We start from the raw sequence: 25,501 nt of genomic DNA on the forward strand, positions 1-25,501 counted from the left end.
TAAATGTACCCGTACAAGTGACGTGTCCTAGTGCAGCCCGTTTTGAAATATTTACGAGGACCTAATGTGCGTTTGCTACTTTCTTAAATATAATTTGTTACGGGGATGTTAATCTTTCCGTCCCTTGATATTTAAGTTGGCAGATGATGTTGGCAGCAACATTAACGCAGTCTCGGCCAAATGCAAAACATTATTTTTTTCTCTTCGCCATAACTTTAATTCATTTCAGTTTTGGTGAAGGCAGTGACGCTCTTGAGTACAACATTAGCAGAAGCAATTATGCAAATCAATGCTGTTTACACAACTCGAAGCACGGCCTTGTTAAAATGTTGCACGCTGCTCGCAAATGTCCTTAAAATGTCAGTGCACGCTCGTGAACACAACCGCGCGTCGTGTACGACCGGAGCCGGTGGCCTGCTCTGGCGGTGTGATTTCTTCATTTATTTATCATTCTTTGTGTGTGTGTGTGCCTTTTAATCCCACGATGCGCATTTGTTGACTGAGAGAGAATGCTTTGGTTTATCTGAGATGCAGTCATCTTGTTATCTTTCGGGTTACAAATGAACTCAGGGGTTAAATGTGAAGTCCTGCATCGACTGATAAATTGCGTAATTTCTTTGTTTAAAATGGACCATTATTGGTCATCAATCATGGCGAAACAATGATTTTTGCCGACTGAAACCGGTCACCTTGTGGCCTCCACCAGGGCCTTATCCATTCCTTCGATCTGTACTCCAGTCGTGAGTAAGGAAACGTAGGCACCGCCAAGGTCTGTTTCGGAAGAAGCTGCCACCAATGCCACAACAGCAGAACACAAGTGGTATTTGAGGTAATGTTGATCGCTCGACAGCTTAAGTAACTTTGCTATTGCTTTTGCGACAATAAGACGGCAATGTCTTTGGCGTGGAGGTTACCAAACCTTGCCGTCTCCTCAATGGGAATCCACTTCTATGCCATGTTCGCGCACAAGTGGCACCCACCTCACACGATGAACGGGCAAGGAAATAAAAAAACAGGTCTTGGATAAAATTGCTGCGCGATGCTCTCGTCAGTTTATTTACCCCGGAGAGCCTGAATCTTGAGACTCTTTTCTTCAGGCAGGGTTAGGTAATGCGATGTTTGGCCCCTTCCATTAATGAATGCTTTGCTTAATGCGGGCGGAAGCTGGCGAACCGTGAGGAAACCCACGCAATATGAGGAGGGTGGCCATCAGCACCGCCATCTCCTGGCCAAGTCGCGGCACCATGCCTACAACACCTGGCAAGCCCCCCGTGTCCAACCATGCAAGCACTCGTAATGCTCAGCCGTGCTTACCAATATCCAAGGGGATTGGGCACATTGAGGTGGGTTTGGTCTCTGCACGTTTACGATTAGCAGATTCACGATACACGAATTATGCGGTGACATTTTTTTGCTTCCTTGAATGCACTTTATTTTGCATGTGTACACATTTATTTGCGACACTAATGTATTTTCATGTTTTCAAAATGTGTTTTTTTTATCTCACGTTTGCATGCTGCCTAATTTACGGATTTTGTATTATATTGTCTTTTAAGGGCTTTATTGTTATAATTGTTGAGAATGCGTCTTCGTTAGGGTGTTAAAACTTACTGGGTTTTGCCAGCTGCATTAATCCATCTACAGTGACATTATGCAAAGACGTTGTCATTCACTGCTTGATGCATGATTTGTAATGTTTTGCCCACATGGCAGCATTAACTGAACAGCCCTTAAGAAGCCTGTGGAGGCTTGAAGCTGTTGTGAACATATGGCTAATACGCAGAAATCTCACTTTTTGTTGGAAATCAATGTGGCAGAACAAAGCGAAGTACAGGACCATCCCCAGCCATTTGTAGTGTGCAATTTTAACATGCTTTCAATTGCACGCATCCTTTGTTTATTCAAACGAGCACTCTGCTATTGAGCACGCATCATATGTTGGTTGCATTCATAAGTATGTGTGTACCTATGCGATCCTTAATAGGCTCTTCAATAGGGCTAATACCTTTAATGGTCGGAGGGTAGGGAGGGTAGGGAGGGTGGGAGTGTGTGTGGAGGTACATGTGGAGGACGAGGTCTTGAATGGGACTTGGACAGTGTAAAGGAATTTGTCCCGTGTCATGCGTGGGTTAGGACCAACAAGAAAAACGTACTGCGAGCTGCGATGGGTTAAGTTTGATAAATCGCTCACACAGCCACGCTCGGACGTTCAGGTGTTTTACTGTTCATTTTCCAGCATTCAAGTCTTAGGGGTGCCAGGAGCTGTGCAGAATTGAATTAACACACCACACGTAATTACCTGCAGGAGTGCACCCCGGTCGTTTATAAATGCATTTCTAGCCTTCCCCTTGTGAGCCCTGCAGTCCCGGGGGCTGCGGTTTGACCACAGGTGGATTTGCTATTTAAGATTGTTATATATATAATCTGGAGAGCAGGAGAGAGCGAGAGAAGCAGGGCCATCACACCAGGGTACACTCCCGGGAAGCCCCGCGTTGGAATGCTGCGTTGCCCAGAAAGCGGGTTAGCAGCAGCAGCGGCGGCGGCGGCTGCGGTTGCGGTGGGGTTGACCGGCTCGTGGTGGAGGAGGAGGAGGTGGGGGGGTTAGGGAGAGACGGGTACGGCGGGGAGACGGAGGCCGTGCCGCTGGGATGCTCGCCGAGGAACGGCAGGTAAAGGTTGACAGCTGCCAGCCTGCGACCCCCGACACCAGCTGTCAGTGCCGCTGGCCACTGGGGATCCCCGCTCCCCGAACGCCCCCCTGCACCGCGTAGGCCTCAGCCCAGCTGCCACCGCCCGCCTAACGAGACCCCTGTGAGCACGAGCACCTTAACCCTTCCGCTGGCTGTCACCAGGACGGGGTTGGGGGTTTTTTTTCTTGTTTCTGTTTGCTGCCGGTTTTTATTCTTGCACTCAAAGAATGGGGATTTTTTTTCTTTTGTATTTTTTGGTTGTTGGCGTTTTGGTGCAAATGTTTTTGAGCGTGCTGTGTTGTCCGAGATGCGGGGGAAGTCTCTTGTAAACACCTTCGGTTTGCAATCGTGATGGCTGAAAGAACAATAAAATGTGGTGCTTGAATGCCCTACATTTGAATAAGGTGTACTGGTTGGAAAGTTTTTAATTGTAATTGTTTTGCAGCCTCTTAGTCTGATGCAACTGTTTTTATTTCTAAATTCGAGAAAGAGTGCAAGCTTTTTAAGCTATTATTATACATCTTGACTTAAAACTTTCTTGACTGCAGGAATTCATACTCTTTGGGTCTTTCGGTAAAGTCACGTAGACTTTACCGAAATACCCAAAAGGTATTATTATTATACATTTACGCTTGCGTGGACACGCATATTGGGGTGTTTCAAGTCGCATTTCAGGAATCCTGGTTGAAAAGTGTAATGATATTTTTTTCACAGTCTCCCCCCCCCCCCTTTCATCTAATTTATTTCCTGAACATAAGAGACTCTGCGTTTATTTATCCTTTTGTGGTTGACGCAATCAGACTTGGATGGACGCGCCCGTGGGTCATTTCCGTAACGACATTTGATGTCGGTGAAAGTGACAGGTTTGGTGAATTCCGTCCGTTTCGACTTCTTTTTTTCGACTTCCTTCAGCGGCGAACCAACAGGGTCGTGGCTTTTTTTAATTTTATTTTAACATTCGACGCACGGCGGCGAACGAAGTTCAGCGTACGTGCATCGTACGCACGCGGTGGCAAACGCCTCTCGAAGCGCCACGAACAAACGTCCGGAACATCGGGATCCGAGCGTCAACGCCGCTGCAACCCGGGAGGGAGAAGCCGCGCACAGAGCCACCCGCGATGGGGCTCTGGGTGTTTACACAGAGAGCTGTCGAGGCGTGGGGGGTGCTGCCGGGGCAGCGGCGGCGGGGGGAGGGTGGTGGTGCTCAGACGCGGCAAGCAGAAACGCAGCAGATGTCACGGCGCTTAAGACGACGCCTCACACTTTTCAGGCGTCTCGTGGGTAGGTGGGGTTTGCTGGTGGTTGCTGGTGGTGGAGGAGGGGGGGTAGTCGGGGTTGGGAGGGAGGCAATGGGGAGGGATGTGAGCCGGGCAGAGTTAATCCTCCAAACTGAGATGTTTTCAGCAATTACTGTCATCGCCTCGCCTGGCTAATACACCTGCATCGCCCTGCAATTAGCAAGTCCGCTCCGAGGCAACAGTCACTGGTGCGAATTTCATTACCATTCCTTATCGTTAACTCCTGCACAGGAGCCACCGCAAAGTGCTAGCCGTCTAAACTTTGCCTTGATTGGATTTTGAATTAAGTGATCGTCGTTTTTTTTATCCAAAAATAATTAACTTCCCAAAATTAAATGTTTTTTTTTATTGTCCTCGTGTGGCACTCTGAATGAGCGCAAATTTTCTTTCATTTGTAGCCATGCAAGTTTAATTCACTTATTCTTTGAGCACTCGTAAAAAAATACGGCCAACATAGTAACCCTTTGTGTTAGGAGCAATGCAGGCTCATATTGACAGTAATTGTTTTTGATTGAGGCTTCCATAGAGAGAACCACAGCTTCTGTGTTTGTGACAGTGTGGGCTATTGATCAGGATGGAAACTATTGAACATAATTGACGTAACCAGCTTTTTTAGAATGGAAGAAGAAATTAATGTTCATTATGCTTGTTTTTATTACGATCAGTTCCAGTGTGCAAAAAGACAAGTATTAACGCTCAAGATAGTAATTACCGTCGTTGCATAAAGATATTTTTTTAATGTGTTCTTTATTTTGTACCCTTCTCGATCGTGATTTTGTCAATTTATTTTACACGTAATGGGTTTTTTAGGGCAAATTTTAATGTTTAGATGTGTTTTCAGTCCAAGTGGGAAAATTCCCCAGGGTTATTAATACATACTTTTAAATTATCGAAATTGAAGCTTTTCAAGTGAGCCGTTTTTTTTTCATTTCCATACCCTCGCAGCTTATGAGGTTTAAAAAAAAATTCCGCCGCCTCCTTTTAATTGCGTCTGGAACTGTTGCTCGCGCATACAAATTTATCGACGCTTTGCCCCCGGTGTTTTCCAGTCCTGCCATGAAATATTAAGTGGCTATGTTAAGTCGGGGGCCTCATCTGCGGCGCGAGGACATTGCGGAGCACTTGTGGCTGAAGCTTGTCACCAACTTTGTGCAGCGCCGCACCGCCAGGGGAAAACTTGAAAAATAACTTTCTCAGCGGTTTTTTTATGAACAAGTGATTGCGGTTACTGCCAGAACTGGGGCCCTTCATGCTTTCTGGGACCACAGTGCTGAAGGTCTTCGTCACGCGGCCAAATATAAACAGCGCTGGCTTGTAACCCTCGCTTAATTTTACTAATCGCATACACACGAACGTTGCGTGACGTTGAACGGTCACCCCGGTAGCTTAATTTAAGGCCGCAGGTTTTTGCTCGTGAGCAATGCATGATTTTTTTCCATGAATGGATGCACCTGAAATGTACCGCTTTAGGTTGTTTGCGGTTGTGCTGTATATCTCCCTGGTGTGTTGTCGGGTCGTACCGCGTTTTCCTTCGACACGAGGCAGAAGCTTCCAACACGTGGATCGAAACGTCGGACATCGTGCTGAACAGCACGTGGTACGAACCGAATGCACATCGGAGAATCACACATAGGAGAGTTGCGTGGTTTGTTTCTCTGTATAAATAAATGTACACTATACATGAGAGCACAGCGGCTAGGGGAGGTTTGATTCACTGCTTCGACGATTCTATTAATTGTCTCGATTCACTTGAAGATTGTATATTTGATTTTAAAAGCTATTGTGAATGCTAGCGCCTCTAGTGGCAGTTGGGGTCACGCGAACATTACAATTTGAAAATGCATTGATTCTTGCACAACCTATTTAATGCTTTTTTATCATGAGCTGAATAATCGACATCAATCGACGAATCAATGCATTGTTCACGATCTAATTAGCACTCTGAAATATACGTATATTTTAAGGTAAAAAAGTCACACTTTTTTCATGTTTACATTTAGCCGTTTGGCAGATGTTGCATTGCCAGAGGGTTTCATTCCTGGAATGTATATATTTCATGGAATTACAGCATTCCAGGGCTTTCCAACGGAAAGGGGCAATGAGAAATATGTAAACTTACGACCAAATAGCTATACTATTGAACATATTCATAACTCGATAAAACATGTTATCAGAGAGTGCAAACATACACTTTTTTGTGGTTTGGTGGTGGTGTGAATAAAACATGTAATATGATTTGCCTACGTGCCATACGCCTATGTCGGCTACAATCAGGTTGATGACATAAGAACTGGGTTATAAAACAATTGATTGTTATTATCAATAGATGCATTTAAGCCTCGTCTACTGCTGAACCATCAAAATATTCCGCGGCATTTTAATCAAGCAAAAAGCCCCTGTGTCCAAACAAGAGAATTACGTGACCTTGCATGCTCCCTGCATACCATACATTTTGCATTGATATTTTTGCTTCGAGTAAATAAGCATTGCACTGAGTGATACACCGGATTTTTTTTGTTTAATGGAGGATGAGATTCAAAACAATTGGGTGGAGTATTTGCAAACTTGACTCTTTATTGTTTTTTGTTACAGAGATTGTGACAAATTTAGCTCAGCTTTACGCTAAGGTTTGTTGATGCGTACATGAATGATGCACACGAATGATGCACAGCAGACCAATCATTCACCCAGGATAGCAGCTAATTGGCATGGACACAGGCTACACTTTTCAAGCCATCCGTCGACTGCCGCTTACGAACAGCCAGATTGTGGGTGCGTTCCACCGCGTACTTGCTTAGCGTTCGCTTTCAAATGTACGGTGCTTATCGGCCACGTAATGAAGCGTCAATTCGTCAAACAATGTCACTATCTAAGGTCGCGATACGCGCATCGAACTGCGTGTGGAGGAATCGATTGGCTCTCTGATGGATGCCGGGAGTTGCACCGTGGATTCTTTGATGTAACGTCCAACATTTGCCTCCGCGTGCCGGCAACTTCTTGAGGAAGTCCTCAAGAGGTTCCCAGCACCATGGAGTAGAACGTCGTGAATCATGTCGAAGAGCATGGAACATTGCGTGGAGATAAAACATCGGGCATTGTGCTGAAGGACGCGCGGCACAACCACGAAAACTCATGGGACGGATCCGCAGAAACACTGTGGGAAACGATTCTCTATGATGCATGTAACATGCATGGAAATTATACGCTAATGTTACAGTTAGGCTCATGGAACAAGTAAAACTGCAAATGAGACGCAAAAATTCGAACAATATAAACAAGATGGCAAACGAGACAAAAAAACTGTTTCTTAGATCGAATCATAACAACAAATGTTGACAATGTATTGAATTCGTGGAATGTATACGTCAGGTGGTTATCCTGTAAAGCCTTCACCTGGGCTTCATCCTAGCTATAAGAAATAGAAGCAATGCAGAAGTGTTTTTTAATCGATATCATATGGAATCCATCTTTTTGTATAATAATAATGATACTATTAATTTGAAGCCCTTATCTCAATCCTCTGCTAGATGAAGGCGTCCTCCCCCTTTGTTCCATGGAGGTTGTTCGACCATACCCGTATTATAGAATTTGAGAGCATGCTGCTACACCCCCTGCCATATTTAAACACTCCACAGCAGCTTCAACAAATGGATTAGGAATTTAAAATAGTGGGTGTATATTTTTGTAGTGTTATGTGTGGTATGCCCAAGTGTTGCTGTGTCTGCGTGTGTAGAATTCTTTGAATGCTAATTCTTCTTGTCTTCAAAAGGCCCTGCCTTCAAATGGGTTCCTGTGTGGTTTAAAAACGGGTAGACTTAAAAGTGCAGCCCTGCAATTGCTTGCTCACGCCACTGCTGACGGAAGGCCCTCCACTAGCGGGAGCTCTCGAGAGCCCCTCTAGAGAATATTTAGCCTACTCTCACGCTGGTGAGACGTCTCTGAAGAGCGAGGGAGTAACCGGACTTTACCCAACCACACGTGACCCGTCGGTGGTGGTGCGCCCCGTGATACCGCTGAGTCTGCGAAGGCGGGAGGGGATTTAAGAAGCGTTCGTATTGTCACAACTGCTGCACCGCGATATTAAATAGATGTGGCAACCTCCGGATCGCAAGTCCAGCTTGCTCCCATTGCAGCACGGCAGCCATCCCCCCCTGTAAGGAATATTAGTAAAATGCATTGTGTAATGTATAAAGAATAATTAAATGTAATTAAATGCTTGGGATAAAATGTCAGTTTAATAAATGCACTGTTGTCTTCCACAATCACAGGAGCACTGCCATCACTTTAAATGTCTAAGCAGTATGAGTAGATTTTGTAGGAAGTAAGATTGGTTAACCCGGCTTGACAGACAATTTAACCTCAGCATGGAGCTGCAGATTTCCATATTCACCACACTTCTTTCTGCAATGTACCCAACAAAAATATTTTTTGGAGGGGATTTCACTTCGACCCATTTGTAACAGAAGAAATGGAGACTGTTTTAAGTGATTGCCTTTTGGGTTTTAACCTATTTTTTTCCAAACGTGTTTTCGTGTTTTAAAATATAGTCCAATAAAACACGGGTTATTAAAATTTATGACCGGGAAGTTTTTTTTTATTGCGACGCCCACCATACAAGCGTGCGCCTTCATTACTGAGCCGAGCCAAGTTTCTTTCACATTAAACATCACACTCATCACTGCGCACACACAGAGCACTGCTGCTAATGCATTCGTTCTAGCATTTAATTATAACGGAATAATATTTAAATCCAACATTTCTCCTCGCAGAAATTATTACATTGCAATGTCGACCCAATTGTTTTCCCACTAATTGTTTATTTCTGTTGTTTACATGGATTTCCAGGTAGTCTGGGTCTGAATAAATAACACGCTGGCATGCCAGTCCATTAAGGGAGCCTTCACTTTTGTTCGGGGATTTAGCTGTACATATATAAAATTTGTGCACATAAATTAACATGCTAATTGTTACACACACGTGGTTGTGGACTTACACCCACACGCGCACACTCTAATGCACATCTGCTCATCATGCTGATGTACAGATATACATCACAGTGTTATTTCATGAAATAATAAATTAATTGCGCAAAACTGCCACCGTCGATAATATGCGCAAAGGTTCGAATGCATGCAAGCTGCTTTTTAAAATAAAATAAAATTGGGTTGTCAACTGAACTGAGTTCATGTCTCAGTCTGGTCACCAATGACCATACAATAAAACCCATCACTGCGGGTGGGAAAGTGATACCCGCTACTGTGTGGACCAAGGGGTCACTTTAAGGTATCTCAGACATAGCTCAGTGATGTCCGCTTCTGTGGGCCATTCTCTAACATGAAGGGTTACGCCGCTCTGTGCGACTTCTGAATGGATTCTCTGTCTTATGACATCACACCTATTGCAGGAACGGGTTCTAGTTGGGCAAAAAGACCAAAAAATAATTATGAAATAGGATCGTTGATTGCCGACCTATCCGGAAACTATAGAGAGATGGCTGTTGGTATTGATAATTGTGTGGTAAGTATCATAGTGATTTGTTTAGGGTTATTATAACTTCGTGAAAACATGTGAAGTATCCTCGGACGTGTGGAAAGATGTAGAAATAAAGAGCCTATTGTCCATAACAGAGGGGTTTTTGTTGTTGTTAGATTGCGTAAATATACATATGCTAAAAAAAGATTTAGCAGTCTTTTGAAATACGTGGTCAACCAGGTTAGTGTCTAACTGTGTTGTTGGCCGACTGGTTTGCATCACTTTATGTTTCTAAGGTTTGTTGCGTTCGCGTCTCCCATCTTCTTGCTGTATTTGCCTCCGTGCAGTTTGGCGTTCTCTATGTGCGTGGTGTCCCTCTGTGTGTTCCCTTGCTGTGTGTTTTACCCCATTTCCACCTGATGATGAGCGCTTGTGTTGCGTTCGAAACGTCGTTATTTATTTGTATCTAATTTTATTTTATTTATTAAGATTGTATTTTATTTTATTTCCACATACGCGACTTTACCGAAACAAACCAATGAGTTTACATGTGCTATTTAATCAGCCCCCAACCCGAGTCCATTGGTTCCCTTCGAATGTTTCTCGTGTAATATCGTTTTACAGTAGGTACGGTAATTGTTCGGCTGACAACAAAGCCTCATCGGTGTATTTGACCCGACCCGGAGTCAACTTTCGCTTTACAGGAAGTGGTTCCTCAATTATCTTCATGTCGTCCTCATTGTATGGAATTACCTTCTCCCAGCCCCCCGAGCTGCGACTCCCTCCCTCTGTGCAAGTTCAGGCTTAAGAGATGTCCCCCCCCCCTCTCCCTATCACTCACTACTGTACCTCTGTGGATTAAAAACGTAAAATAACGTCCACCATATCTGTACCGTACAGCGTCTTGTGATGTGGCCACATTAAGACGCTATATAAATCCACACTGTATAGTATGATTGTATTTCATACAGTATATGCTGGGCAGTGCCAGGATTTTCTTTTCCGTTTTTCACTCGCCCCCTATTCCTGGAACATGTATGGCACGTTCCGATATTCACTGTTTGTACCGCGACCTATGGAACCACGATTCAGTTTAACATCAATAATTATGGAACCATGATTGAAACTAAGATCTCTGCTGTCGCAGGACTCCCATGAAATAGAGCCGAACAGCGTATTTGGCCCTTCCTTTCTGAAATAAATAAAATCTATCTATCTTTATAAGAAAGACACGTTCCCCCAGTGACCTCTCACCTGGATCTAAATAAAAAGCTACCCACGTACACACCTACACGGGGCTACCTCTTTGCTCCGTTACTTTCCAGCGAGTGTATCGCAAGTGAGTGCTCTGTCCCTGCATCTTCCTGGGGCGCACTAAGGGTTAATTTAAGCACCTCGCCTCGACACAGAGGGTGCTGAGCTTTGTGTGGGCAGGAGGAACAACGGCTTCTCAAGTGCTGATGTGTTTAGCAATGCTGAATTCACACACCTACCGGTGAGCATTTATTTTCGTTCCCTTTACTAAGCTTTGCCAATGGACGTAAAAATGACCGTCAACATCGTCATCGGCCACGATTTATCCACTGCTGAATGAAGGCTTTGCCAAGCCATCGCCATATCTCGCGGTCATTGCGGTGGCAGTAAAAAGAGATTTTTCTTTTTTTATAATCCTGGAGTTGAATCGCTACCCCGAATCATGAACATCGATCGGATCTCTGGGGCGATGAATTGTTACATGCCGAGTTCTTACAATGCTGTTTAACGACAAGGCGGTCAGGTACAAATACAAGTACAGATGGACCCTTTCATCATCATCATATCATCAACAATGATCTTTCCACTGGTGAATGAAGGCGTCGCCACCTCTCACGGCCTTGCAATGTGAGTCCATCGAGCGCCAGCACTTTCACCGCTGGACATAAACCAGTGACCAAATGGTCAAAATTTCATTGGGGGCTCAATTTGGGAGTCAAAAGCCAGCTCGTAGCTGCACAAGCGGAGTGGCATCAAACATATCCATAGCGACCAGAGGAAATATAAACTAAGTCACCGTGTTATAAATATTTCATGTTTCAGGCGACAGGTTTATCCAGCCTCCCGGCGGCGCGTTGGGGCAGAGAGAGAGAGGGAGAAAGACGAGTGGCAGTGGGGGGGGGTAGGATGCATTTCCACTCTCTCGTGGCGCGTAAACACAGAAACACTTGTGTGCACCGAGGTGTGTTATAAACATTTGCTCGCACACACAAGAAATCCCCAACAGCACACAGCAGAAAAACAACTGTTACAACAGCGTACTGTAAACGTGGCAATGATACCCGGCATGTGCTGATTGGTGCTATGCTTGATGCCAAAGAGGAGGTGATAAAGTGGGTGTTAGTTGTTGAACTTCTTTCGTACTGTACGTAGCCAACCGTACTAATTGGAGGTGCGGGAGAAGGACAACAAACTACACATAAAAAAAACGATTGTCAAGAAATTAGGTTTCAAGCTACATTTAAAAGTGCATAGCTCCAGTGGCTTCCTAATATCGAAAGGAAGAGCGTTCCAGACGGCCGCTGAAGCGCCTCTGAAAGCGCGCGGTGTGTGAGTGTGTGGGGAGTGGTGGCGCAGTGCTTAACACACTGTGCAGCAATCCTGGCACATCCCACTCATGGCTAACATGAATGGCAATTATTTGAACACTGGTCATGGTTCGAGTCGGCTTTAACGAAGTATTGGTGCAGTGTGTAAACATTTGCGTTTGCTGGGAGACCAAGGCGGTCGGGAGTGGTGCTACTTTGTGGCCTTCGTACATGATCCCTCCCAGCATTTGCCACAGCAGCGTCTGCAGGCTAAACAGGACAGCTCTGTTTTTGAGGGGTTGGCAGCAGCGGTTGAACAGATTTTTGTTTCCCCCCCTGCTTTTACAAAGCAATTGGTAGCACAGGATGATCACAAAGCCTCTTCCAAGATATGTGTTGGAAACAAGTACATGTTATTATAGTCCATCAATGTATATTCTTTTAAATTGCATTCCAAGTTGTTTTGTCCAAGTTGGTGTGCTGTCGTTAGTGGAACATGGTGATGACTGTTGGAAGACTGGAGCTTTTTAGCCTCCAGTAAGCTGAGCTTAAATTCCCCGAGTCCAAGTAAAGATTTTAATTCTGATAAATCGCTGCCTGTTATAGAATAACGTGGTCTTGGGTTTCAAGTTTTTTTTTCCCCCCAGCCATATTTCAGTCCACTCACTGCTGGATACTTTACCACGTGAATCAGTATGGGTTGGTCTAAATATAATAACGTGTGTTTTTGGATAGCGTCCTTCAGATATCACTCACCACCGCTCTTAACCGTCGTCGGTAATTGCACTCGGTCTGCTGACTTCAGAGTGCAGTGTGCCCTCTTATTGTTGGCCACTTCACAGTTGACGTTAAATAACCCCTCACGTCATTCGCAGGAGTAGACCCATTGTGTACCGGTATCAGGGTCCAAATTGGCCAAATGTGACTATTACCCCCCACAAATTCTCAGTGGGGATTATACATAGTAATGCTCTTTGTAGTTCACTTTGTTGTCCGGCCCCCGCACCTCCGCACTAGCACGGTTGGCTACGTACGGTGCGAAAGAAGTTCAACGTACGTCCAGCAATCATCACCCCCTACTGGCAGCCTGTTGCCTCGGGTCACTCTTGCAAATGAGACTATCGTGGTCTCTCGAGTTTATCACCTGGTGAAACGAAATACATTCAACTACCACAGCTGACCAACGGTGTGTGGAGACACTCATCCTGCAGTGGATTGACGAAGGACTTGAAATTACAATTATTTATTCTACAAAAGGAAAATAGGAATCAGAAGTGGAGTCAAGTAAGGAATCTACACTCTCACCAAGATCATTTATAGAAACGTTCAACGATATATCTTGCAACTGTTAAATTGGTGAAATAAAGGCTTACACACCTGGAGAATGTGTTAAGAATCTCAGATCTTCTGATGATTGCCATTTTAACGGAGTGAATAACTTTACATAGAAGGCTACCAAATTCGACTCAAAATAACGACGAGAAAAACGAAAGTCGTGTACAACTAACAAAATAAAATAAACATTGAAAGGACACAAACTTGAAAACACAGCACCGCTGGACGAACACAGCAGTTATTGAAGGCAATTCGTATGAAAATGCGGAAATATAGAGAACAAGAGCAGGATGGAGTGTTATTTATATATATTTATTTATGTTATTCTGTTATGATGTTCGAGTTGATGTATGATTGCTTAACTTGTGTACCTTTGTAATTACCCCTGTAATTTTCTGGCATTGCTGACCACAGCTTGGGGTGGACGCCTCTGAAGAAGAGCATCATAGCTTATCGAGTATGTCCGGCTGAAATAAAATGTCTCTTTCGATGTAGTGGCTCATCGAAAGTTGAACAAAGTAATAAAAGGGAGCACACCGATGTGTCTGAATATGAAAAGCGTTCAATCAGCGCACACCGCCGAGCTATGAAATATTGACGTGAAACATGGACACTGGCAAAGAAAATTGAAGAAAAGCTGAAACGTTCACAAAGAAGCGTGGCGAGATGCATGCCTCGGGATTGCACTGCACGACAGGAAAAGGAACACGTGGATCAGGGAACAATAACAAATCAGAGAAATCATTGACGGTGAATACTGTAAGCGTACATGGCCTTGGACAGGACTAGTCGCGAGATGGGGTGATGGCCGATGGACGAGATCAGAGATGGAATGGCATCCAGGGGAGAGAATGCGTTCAAGAGGATGACTACATGGAGACGGACCGATGAGACTGATGGTAGCCACACTGACGATGTCGGGATGGTGATGGCGCAGGGAGGCCTTCATCTAGCAGTGGATAGGCAATGCCTGATGATGATGACGACCAAAATAAAAGTGCATAAAGCTATAACAGATTGAATGGTAAAAATTTGCACTGTTTTCTTAGCAAGATTTTTTCTTCAAAGTACTATATTCATATATCTAGTAAGGCAATAGCATGCATGCTTGCACAGGCAAGCATTTTCAATAAAATTCTGCTAATGCCTGAAAATGTTACCATATAGTCGACTGAAATGCATTGTTGTGCCATGTATTTCAAAAATGTCCTCTAAAATGTTTTAGGTTTGCCTTGTATATATTTCAGCAGAGATACCAGAAAATTACACCACTAATAGACACTGTTCTCAAATTTAATGGCCTTGAAATTATTGAATGCACATGATCCATCTATGTTTCCTTTACTGGTGCTGCTGTGCTGTATCGTGCACGGAAGTGCCAGATTGTAATCTGTTTCATGCTGGTTTAAAGTTCCTCTGCAGAAATTGTACATTGGCTTTTTGCATTGAAATGATTTACTGCGTTCATTAACTATTTAATTAGGAAATCTCACACGAGTATTCTTCCGGGCCCATCCAGGATTTCAGTCCCAGCCGATGTAGAAATGCAGCTCCAATTCTGTCAACATCATTTAGCGGTAGATGCGGAATTTGAACCACAAACACAAATCTTTGGTGGTCCTGAGCGTTCCTGTAAATTAGTTACTAGCTGCCTGAAGCTGTTTAAAAATATTTCTGATTGCATTGTGAATTCAACAGTGCCTCAATCAATTATACAGAATGCCGCTGCCAATCTCATCGCAATAATTGCCACTTTTTTTGTTTTGTTTTCATCCAGTTGTGTTTTGTCGCTAAATAATTGATCGGATGTCAACAATTTATCGTTGAGATTCATTTTTTTACACCGAGGTGGATAAAGTGAGAGTTCTTTCACAAGTGTAATGTATTTTTCTGTTCAAGCAACATGTATCTGAGCGTTGCCAATGTAATACGGCGCAATAGGTGCTCATTTATAAATTATTTTACATTTAAAAAAAGGGCATGAAAATATAAATAATACAACACTCGTGTCATAGCCCTCATATATAATAGCAACATTACCATTGATACAATATTAATACATAGAAAATCTACTGAAATATACATTAAAATGAATATAAAATATGTAGCACTCAAATTTACATATTTCATTTTGCTGCTTGTGCCAACAGTCCCCTGTTTAGAAACCCCTGCTGCAAATGTCTGGCAATTGGTAAATATTTAACTCACTGGAGATAGTAATAATAATGATAAGTTTAAATAAGTAAATTAATATATAATGCCGATGCTATCTGTCCAGACAAAGGGGCAGCCCGGCAAATCCGTGCACTCGTCACTGCTGGCAGAAGAACTTCCAGTACAGGGATCTCAAGAAAGCCCCTCCAAAGCCAAGGGGTAGTTTGGTCTACTCTTCCATAGTGGCCTAACGTTGTATCTCTCGAGATCATAGGGGGAAAAAACAATTGTGGCTTTGCATAATTTATTTTAATTCCTTCGATTACGATTTCTGTTTGAGACATATACACTACACACTGGATATCATTATTAATATTGTGAGGAAAACAAAAACAGCAGGCACTTTAACTCGAAATCTCGACAAATGTTTTGGCTTCACGTTGTGCACCGCGCCTCATTTGGGAACAAAATGCGTGTGTAATTTATAAAGATTATACCACACAGATGTGTACAATACACGGCCATCGATATGAATTCATGTCTGCAAATATCTCATTGATTGTGCCATCTTTTGTGTAATTTGAATACAATTGTGCTCAAGTGCATACGAACCACAGTTCTCATGGAAAGAAACATTTAAATTGTAATGTTTATATCTTCCAAGCCTTCTTTTAGTGTTTCACGTGCTAGACATCCGAATGTCTGTATACTTTGAACCCAAATTTGCTCGTGCATTGTAGATTATGCATTTAAAACGAGATTAGAAGATCTCATAAGCATTCTGTTTTACAAATTATTTTCTTTTAATAGGAACCGTGATTTTTATTTTTTTAATCGGCAGTATTAATCATTTCCATGCTCAACAACGTGTGCTATTGGGATTATAAAAAAAAACTTGACATTATTAATAACCCATGTTACTAGCTTGCATGACATAAGTGGCGGCGTCATTACTGCACACTGCGCTGTGAATCCATTGACCTGAGTTCGATTCCAAGTCATGGCTAACTCAAGTGGTGAGTGATGTCCGCCCCCTGTCCTGGGCCCCCACTCCTCTTCATCAACCCAAAATGACCAGGATGGTGAAGTATGGTTTTAAACAACTGCCCCCTGTGACTCACACAGTGTGAAGCTATTAAACTTTGTTGTTTTTTTTTACCACGTAAGGCCTAATGAGCTATATCGCCCCTTTTCCAGAAGCGACCTGGCCGCAAATGATAGCTCAGCTTATCACGTAGAAGTTTAGAGCAGCCAAAGACTCAAAACGCATGTTTATAAATATGGAGGGGAAAAACCGGAGAGAGACACAGACTCCAAATTTACAGCAGGCGTCAGGGTTGGGATCGAACCCACGTCCTCCGGTATTCCAGACGAGGTAATTAACATCTGGCCACCGTGGAGCCCCGTGAAAAGACCAACAATGGGGAGACCAGTATGAAAAGACATTCATCCAGCAATGGATGGACAAAGCGCTATAATAATAATAATAAACAGGTGCTGCTTAAGAATAATGTGAATAACTTAAAAGGGGTTGAATATGTGAAGGTGCGTTCCCAAACATTCTCCGACTCCGTGTACCACCTTTACTGATCCTTCAAGGAGCACGTGTGCACGTGCTCACGTGTGCGTTTAGATGAGCGGTCGTGCTGCGTTTCCTCACATTGGAGCAAGAACGTGCACGGTGAGTGGCTTCACAGACGACATAATCGCCAAGCACAACTGACTTTAATTTCTCATCACCAATGCTCTCACTGCTGCCACCCACAAACTCCTCCCAAATGTAATGTGGCCCTGCCATGCTTGTAGCAGCTTAACCATGTCATGCCCAACAACTGACACGCCCCGGCACCTACCCCTCCGTGCACATTTTCCAAGGTCCTTATATGCAGGATGCTTACAATAAATGTTAACGCTTACGTGGGACTATCGTTTTTAATGGAAAAAGAACGGATAATACACTGTAACATGATAACGAATGTATTGTTAATAGCTTCAAAAAGTCGAAGAGTCTCCACTTGTTCGCCATCGTTGTGAACACGTGGCCTGGAATCTTCTCCAGGTGGTCTCCAGAGCCCGGAGGCAGCACATGTCACGTGGTATTGTTGCCAATTCTCAGAAGTGTCAACATTTTTACAAATACATTATATATGATGTAAAATTTTGGCCCTATTTGTGTTGATCCACTGCTGGATGCGATGCCTCCGGATGCAGTGCAGGTCAGTGGGGGGTTATTTCACTGTGTGAATTCACTGTGTTATTTCACTGTGTTATTTCACTGTGTTATTTCACTGTGTTATTTCATTGTGTTATTTCACTGTGTTATTTCACTGTGTTATTTCATTGTGTTATTTCACTGTGCTTTTCACTGTGTTATTTCACTGTGTGAATTCACTGTGTTATTTCATTGTGTTATTTCACTGTGTTATTTCACTGTGTTATTTCATTGTGTTATTTCATTGTGTTATTTCACTGTGTAAATTCACTGTGTTATTTCATTGTGTTATTTCACTGTGTTATTTCACTGTGTTATTTCGCTGTGTTATTTCATTGTTATTTCACTGTGTTATTTCGCTGTGTTATTTCACTGTTATTTCGCTGTGTTATTTCGCTGTGTTATTTCACTGTGTTATTTCGCTGTGTTATATTACTGTGTTATTTCACTGTGTTATTTCACTGTTATTTCGCTGTGTTATTTCACTGTGTTATTTCGCTGTGTTATTTTACTGTGTTATTTCGATGTGTTATTTCATTGTGTTATTTCACCGTGTTATTTCGCTGTGTTATTTCGCTGTGTTATTTCGCTGTGTTATTTCACTGTATTATTTCACTGTGTTATTTCATTGTGTTATTTCACTGTTATTTCGCTGTGTTATTTCACTGTTTTATTTCGCTGTGTTATTTCACTGTGTTATTTCGATGTGTTATTTCACTGTGTTATTTCGCTGTGTTATTTCGCTGTGTTATTTCACTGTGTTATTTCGCTGTGTTATTTCGCTGTGTTATTTCATTGTGTTATTTCACCATGTTATTTCGCCGTGTTATTTCGCCGTGTTATTTCGCTGTGTTATTTCGCCGTGTTATTTCGCTGTGTTATTTCGCTGTGTTATTTCGCTGTGTTATTTCGCTGTGTTATTTCACTGTGTTATTTCGCTGTGTTATTTCACTGTGTTATTTCGCTGTGTTATTTCACTGTGTTATTTCACTGTGTTATTTCACTGTGTTTCACCAATCTGCACTGCTCAGTAGGGATTGGCGAAGGAGGGGAAAGCATAGACGCGAGAGCATAGAAGAGCAATACAACAATCTAATTTGCCGTGCTATCCATCTCCTTGCTCACCATGTCCACGACCTATACCAACCTTTTGTGCATGGCGGTCATTTATCTAATTCAATTCCAGGCTCAACTCTGATCAACAATTATGCAATAAACATATCCTATAATTGATGTGTTGTTTGTTATTATAGAGACATTGTCTGCTTATTTCATTTGCTATTACATGTCGGTTAGTGTTGACACTCTTTTCTGCATGTAAAAGTAGCTGAAGGTGCAGCCCCGCAAATTGCTTGCCAATGACACTGCTGGCGGAATGGCCTTCATTAAAGGGAGCTCTGTGGAGCATCTCTGGAGGGGATTTGACTTCCTTTTCTATTCTGGCCAGACGCCTTAGGAGAGGTTTGAGCACCCACGCTTTACCCCACCACACGCGACGTTACGATCATTGCGCCATCGTTTGTGGTCAGGCCACATTGTGAAAACGAACTATATTGGTAAGTGGGCCCTACCTGGTTGAAACAAAAAAACACAAATTTTGATTTAAAGCTTTCGTGACTGCAGTAATTCATATTCATATTCTTAGTTGTTTCTCTTCAACGTGACTTTACCGAAAAAACTAAGAATTTAAAAAACACAAGTTTAGGTTAGTGTTTCCTGAATGTGTGTTGCGCATCCAGTTGGTGAATTTGCCCAAGGCACGTCTTTTAACTGACGCAGGCTGCTGCCGGCTGGTGAAGAGTTAATGCCCGTGGCACTGCTTGTGTTGACGCGCCTGTGTTGCCATGCTTGCCAGGTGAACGGCTGCGGCATGTCCTGCTTGGGCAGTGCCAAGCCCGCCATATTTTACGGCAGCCTGTTGCAGTCGGGCATGGATGCCGATGGACTTGATTAAATGCACACGATTTGGCTCTGACCCCATCACAGCGTTGCAGTAGCAGTCATCGTTCACGCCAGCGTGGGTAGAGGCCGGCCTGCCAGCTTTGACGGCACGAGTGGTCTGCGTCCATGTGCGACTGACTACCTTGCCCAGCTGCCTAAGTGTAGCTTCAAGTCACTTGGCTGCCCAATTTCATCAAAAAGTGGTGTTCTTCGAGTAGCTGGGTGGCTCAATGGTCAGGAGCATTGGATTTTATGTATGTGTGTTCAAGTTATTTCGCAGCGTACGTAGCTACCGCTGCAATCTTGGGCTAGAGTCTGAGCAGGCACCGTTGATTATTTGACTTGGTTCTCAAATGCCATGAGTTGATGCTCTCAGCTTGCTTACTCCATACAAAAACATACGAAGTAAAATTATGTTTTTGATTAATTTGGCAAAATTTCTGCTCTGACGAATAAACCTACAGTATTTGTTCGTCTGTTTGAGACGAACTTTCTCTGTAGCAGGACATGTGGGAAAATTGTGAAAGTTCCAATTGAGTTTTATGTCTCATGGCCATGATGCCGATAGTATGGCTGGGATAACGTTTTTTTTACATTGATTACCTTCCACAATCAAGGCTACAAAACAGTACTATGCTGTGCTTTCAAATGATGAAACAGGTAATATAAGTAAGATATGTATGCTAAATGAATCTCAATTTTAATATTTGACATTTTAAAACATATTTTGTGAGTATGAGTACAGTATTTGGATTTGACTTGATATTTGAAAGCAATGCAGCCCTTGGTTTTCTAGCCAGTATCATGCACATTTCAAATCTTATCAAGATTAAAATGCATCAACTCCTTTAACTGTCATAGGACACCAACAACAAAAACAAACTTGTAGAAAAGCTGCCCACTATGTCGAGGGTTTGGCTTTTGCTCAGCTGGGTGTGGGGGGAATTATTACTGTCATGCAATTCAGCATTCCATACAGAAGGCAATGAGTATGCTTAACCGCTGTATGTGTCATAATATTCATTTGATTGCTTCTTTTTCACGCACATTTCTGTCCTAGAGAAAATCGGTGATTAGAGGTACTTCACTATAAACCCGGATCTTTTGAGTTCGATTCCCAGCCGTGGCAAACAGCAGTGGCGAGTGATATCTGAACTGGTCTTGGGTACCCTCTTCACTGGTGAGGTATGGTCAAACAACCACTGGCGTGGGGATGCATTCATCCCAGCCATGGTTTGGCAAAGGGCTCTAAAAATAATAAAAATTTGTGTTCCATTGATTTTGTTTGGGCCATTAATTGGAAAACGATATACAGCAGGCTGTTTGCATATATTTTGTTGCAGAGTGTGCATAAAAATAAGCCTCGATTTGTCCATAAAACATTATTTCTTTCAAGCCCTTAATTGAGGAATTGGTGCAATTTTATTTGTCTGTTTACCATGACCTTTGATGGTAAATTAAACACCCTCACTGGCTCTGAATTGTTCAATATACATTTCTGAACCATGCTTTAGCAGTGGTCTTTAAGGCATGGATTAATTCTTCCCGAACTATATTGTCATCTCGAGAGACGTTAATCCAGCAGCAGTATTTCACGCTGGTGCAATGTGCCCTTTGGAGGAACTGTTTGGAAATTGTCTTCATCGCATGATAAACGCATCGGATGAAATTATTTCTTATGTGCGGGCTTTGTAAGTCTCCTGGTGGAAAAAAAATAGGGGCAGAAATATGGCCGTGCAAGGAATTATTAATTCTGCATGAGTCCCTGTGCTTTAAAGGTACCAGCCAAGTGAAAATGTAGCTGATGCTGCAGTGTGCCGTATTGCCTCCAAAGATATAATTCTGAAATGTTTATGGTCTGTCTCCGCGTTGGCTTCACAATAAACTGCATGCCGAAATGTGACTGCAGTGCATTGTGCTAAGATGGGCAACATAAATGCTGGTGGGGATCTTCATTTTTGGGGTTTACACGAAGGACAGAGTCGGGGATGGATGATGAGGGGGTTTTGTCCATTCGTTGTGCTAAGGTGACTCCTGTTTCTACACATAAAGCGACTACATTTTCAGAATTGTAACCATTTAGAGGGGGAGTGGTGGCACAGTGGTTAGCACAGTGTGGTGAACTCGGCTACCCAAGGTTGATTCCTGAGCAGAGCTGAACTGGTCCTGGACTTTCCCCTTCACTAAAACGGCACTCAAGTATGGTTAACCAATCCCCAGAACCAATTCAGCATTTGGTTGCTTCCTTCAGCAGTGAATTAAGAAAGGGCTGAAAATTATAATACAAATATTTTAATGAGTGAGAAGCTCTGCATTTACATTTTTTTATACATGGCGATATCAACTAATCACACCACTGTGCCTAAAGTTTAATTTAATGTTTGAAGCTGAAATTTAGCTTGTTTTCTGTTACCAGCGATCAAACGTAACCGAGCTAATATTTATGTAAAGCATTTGCTTGTTTTACAATTTAATTACAGTCGGTTCATTCATTTTATAATGGCTTCTTTAGTCTGAATTTTCATCTGCAAAGTTTCAAGTAACTTCTTCTTTGCCTGCCCTGCCATTCAATGTTTTCTCAGCTGCTTTGTTGCAAAAAAATATATAATGAAAAATAATACAGTTGCAGTTATACCTCATATATTTGCTCTAAAGACCTAAGAATTATTTAAGATTTTGCAAATGAGCTGAGGATGTTTAACTGCTCCCGGTGGATATGTGAGTTCGAACCGTTATGCTGACATGCCTGGAATTAATGTGCTAGGGCACCGCTGCCTTTTAGAGCTGTGATCTGGAAATGCTGCAATATCTGCCATCCATCACAACACACTGAGCATAGCAGAGCCATTAAAAGTGCCGGGCCTGTAGAGCCACCGACACCAGCCGTGGTACTTCGTACCAACGCGTTTCGCAAATTCCATCTGCGCTTAAGCGGCAGCGGTGTTAAAAGGTTGCCATGGCCCATCACGGTTTTGTATTAAAATGTAACATGTATTGCGGACGAGTTTAGCCCTGCTGCGCTTTGTTTATTAATATTCTCAAAACTCGACAAAAGTACTGCGCGCTGGTGCGGCAAAGGGCTGGCTCGCCCACATACATTGAGCCACGCATCCCAATTCGTTGCAAAGCTGCAGTGCATTAAGCCGGCTTGCATGGGACCATTTAATAACGCCACGCATGTATACATGTGGGATAGGGGGTTGTGTGCTCGTCTATGCATATGTGTTTATATATGTGCTAGCAAAGTATCTAGCATGCTGCGAAACAGGCCCAAAAACCTGGGATTCATTCCTGACCATCCTGGACATTGTTGGCAATACATTGCAATACAATTTGGATTTACGTCGCATCTGAATGTGAGCACAACTCGTAGACGCCGTGGAGAAAGAGCGCGCATATTTATTTTGTAGATAGAGGCAATTGGATCTAGGCAGGGGGAGGAAAAAACTGAAAAAAATATGTCGATCTTCTACTTGAACGGTCAGCGTATGCTCATTGCAAAACTGAGCAAATTGAGCTAAAAATAACACACACACAAAATACGCTTGCCGATCGGTGTGTGAATTCAGCATTGCTAAACACATCAGCACTTGAGAAGCCGTTGTTCCTCCTGCCCACACAAAGCTCAGCACCCTCTGTGTCGAGGCGAGGTGCTTAAATTAACCCTGGGTGCGCCCCAGGAAGATGCAGGGACAGAGCACTCACTTGCGATACACTCGCTGGAAAGTAACGGAGCAAAGAGGTAGCCCCGTGTAGGTGTGTACGTGGGTAGCGTTTTATTTAGATCCAGGTGAGAGGCCACTGGGGGAATGTGTCTCAATGGTAAGGAAACTGGCGTCGCTATCAAATGTACAATACAATAATCCAATACTATCTTACTTTGTGTAGCCTTTGTGCATGCGTGCCACGTCTGAAGACGCTGCACAAAAAAAACAGGTTCAATTGTTTTGTTCGTTTTATAGACGTGGGCAGTCAGTCATAGGCAAAAGTAAATAATTGTACATCTTGTGCCTGGACTTCACTATGAGCAGTCAGTCAGCAGCACGGATTGCTGGGGGGAGGGCCAGGCTATGGGGGGGCGGGGGTGGCAGCAGAGGAGAATGAGTGTCTTGCCAAATGACCGAAGGTTGACTGGGGACTTGGCCTCAGTTGCTGGAGAGGAGAGTGCGTGGAAGGGAGTTGAGTCAGATGATATGTGAGATGGGATAGATGGACAGAGGGCAATGCCATGGAGGATCCTGAAGATGGTGAGTGCAATCTTGCGGTAGGAAGTGGTGCACGATTCTGCACTAGGCCTCACCTTGGTTGACTCAGCCCCAAAATGATGAGGTGCGTGCAAAATTGTCTGGGTCTGGTTCTGACCACACCTATTCTTTATGGTCCCCAACACTAAACGGGGGATTTCTGAATTGGTGTTCTCCTAGGTCGACTCAGCCTTAAATGAGTACCCGATGCAGTGTGTCAACATCATTACCATCGAGATGAAGTTGGCAAGGCAAGACGCTGGCCACAACAGAGTCCTGGCCCCAACAGCATCTAAGTGCTAGAGAGGGGGACTATTTGCCTTGTGTATGTGCTTATAATAATAATGTTTTTTTTGCTGCTGCTGCTGCTGCTGCTAGAAATGTATAAAGTGCTGCCAATGAAAACACAGCTGCTCCATGAGGACTGAGATGGTGGAGGGCTGTACCCCTCACTGGGTCCGTCCGAGTCGGCTTGGCAGTGGAGATCAACAGCCGAAAGGGAGCCTTTAGAGGTACTTTGATCACAAGGCACTCCCCTCAACCCTTCCCATCAACCATTCTCCTTCCCTCCCCTCCCAACTCGAAAATCTCCAAACGCAAATCAAGCTCTAAATTAGAGCCTTCAATTAAATTGTGGGTTTACACGTTGGTTCCCCAATTCCCTTTTGTGAGCCTTCAAATTGCAAACACTTTGAAAATGTTACAGGAGCTGATTTCCAAACAAAAGTGTTTCTATTTTTTTTGTTAAGTTTGCTTGAAAATTCCTTTGATCATTTCAGCTTTCCAGATCACGCTCTGTGGGACGTCGATTACATTTGTTCAGAAGAATGACATAGTTGCGCGTTTTTTAACGACTCGGAAGATGTTATTTCTCGCCAGTTTTGGTCTCAATATACCGTAATTGAGCTGGGGAAATTAATTGCGCTGCGTTGCTTCCAAATACGTGTGAATGTTTGTCGGTTGTAAAGCTATCGTATCTATTCTCAGAATGAAATATTACGGTGGTATTCAAGAAGATATGAAAACAGATTACATATCTAAGTCTCTGCCAATGCATGGGTTTTTTTATCTTCTTCGAAGATATGATCACAAATCACTGACATCTGTTCTATAAGATCATGTAAAAAAAACCCAACGAACATGAAAAATGACTTGAACGATTGCATATTCAAAACATATCTTTGTATGTCGTCAGCAAAGCAAACAGAAAATAAATGAGTTTTTGGCTGAAATTTGGTTGGTTTCCACCGTTACGAGACTACGCCGCTTCTAGCTGTGCAAACATATGCACTTTGGCAAGCTTTTAAATTACTAACAAATACACTCAAAATTAAACTGTCAAAACGAAGCGTGCACATGAAATTTACAATCCAATCTGAGTGCCAGCACATCACTGGGCCGCTCGTATAAGGTAATTTGCACCAGTCGGAGCAACGGGAGCCCTCACCTGGGACATCTCAGGCCCCCGTAATGATAGGAATTGCAACTGCCGAACATATGTTGGGGAGAGATGGTTACCGGTGTAAAAATTTAGACGTTTCGTTTTAATAAATCTGCGGGATATCGGCCACGTCATTACAGCTCGCTGGCTGAA

The 25,501-nt window shown here is 43.2% G+C and overlaps 1 protein-coding gene across 3 annotated transcripts in view; it reads left to right on the plus strand.

The window, feature by feature from the left end:
- The window catches only part of LOC116943189 (A-kinase anchor protein 6-like), a 120,087-nt gene that overhangs the window by 60,776 nt on the left and 33,810 nt on the right, over nt 1-25,501 (plus strand). Inside the window, exon 9 of one of the 3 annotated variants that reach the window (XM_032955826.2) lies at nt 24,286-24,310. The exons of the other annotated variants lie outside the window; for them this stretch is intronic. Within the exon in view, the coding sequence (XP_032811717.2) occupies nt 24,286-24,295 (10 nt within the window). The 3' untranslated portion in view covers nt 24,296-24,310. Of the gene's footprint in view, nt 1-24,285; nt 24,311-25,501 lie in introns of those variants that run through there. 3 annotated transcript variants of the gene reach the window in all.

The sequence above is a fragment of the Petromyzon marinus genome, chromosome 17, assembly GCF_048934315.1.
Source record: "Petromyzon marinus isolate PM22_M1 ecotype Great Lakes invasive population chromosome 17, UKy_Petmar_22M1.pri1.0, whole genome shotgun sequence".
NCBI classification, from domain to species: Eukaryota; Metazoa; Chordata; class Hyperoartia; order Petromyzontiformes; family Petromyzontidae; genus Petromyzon; species Petromyzon marinus.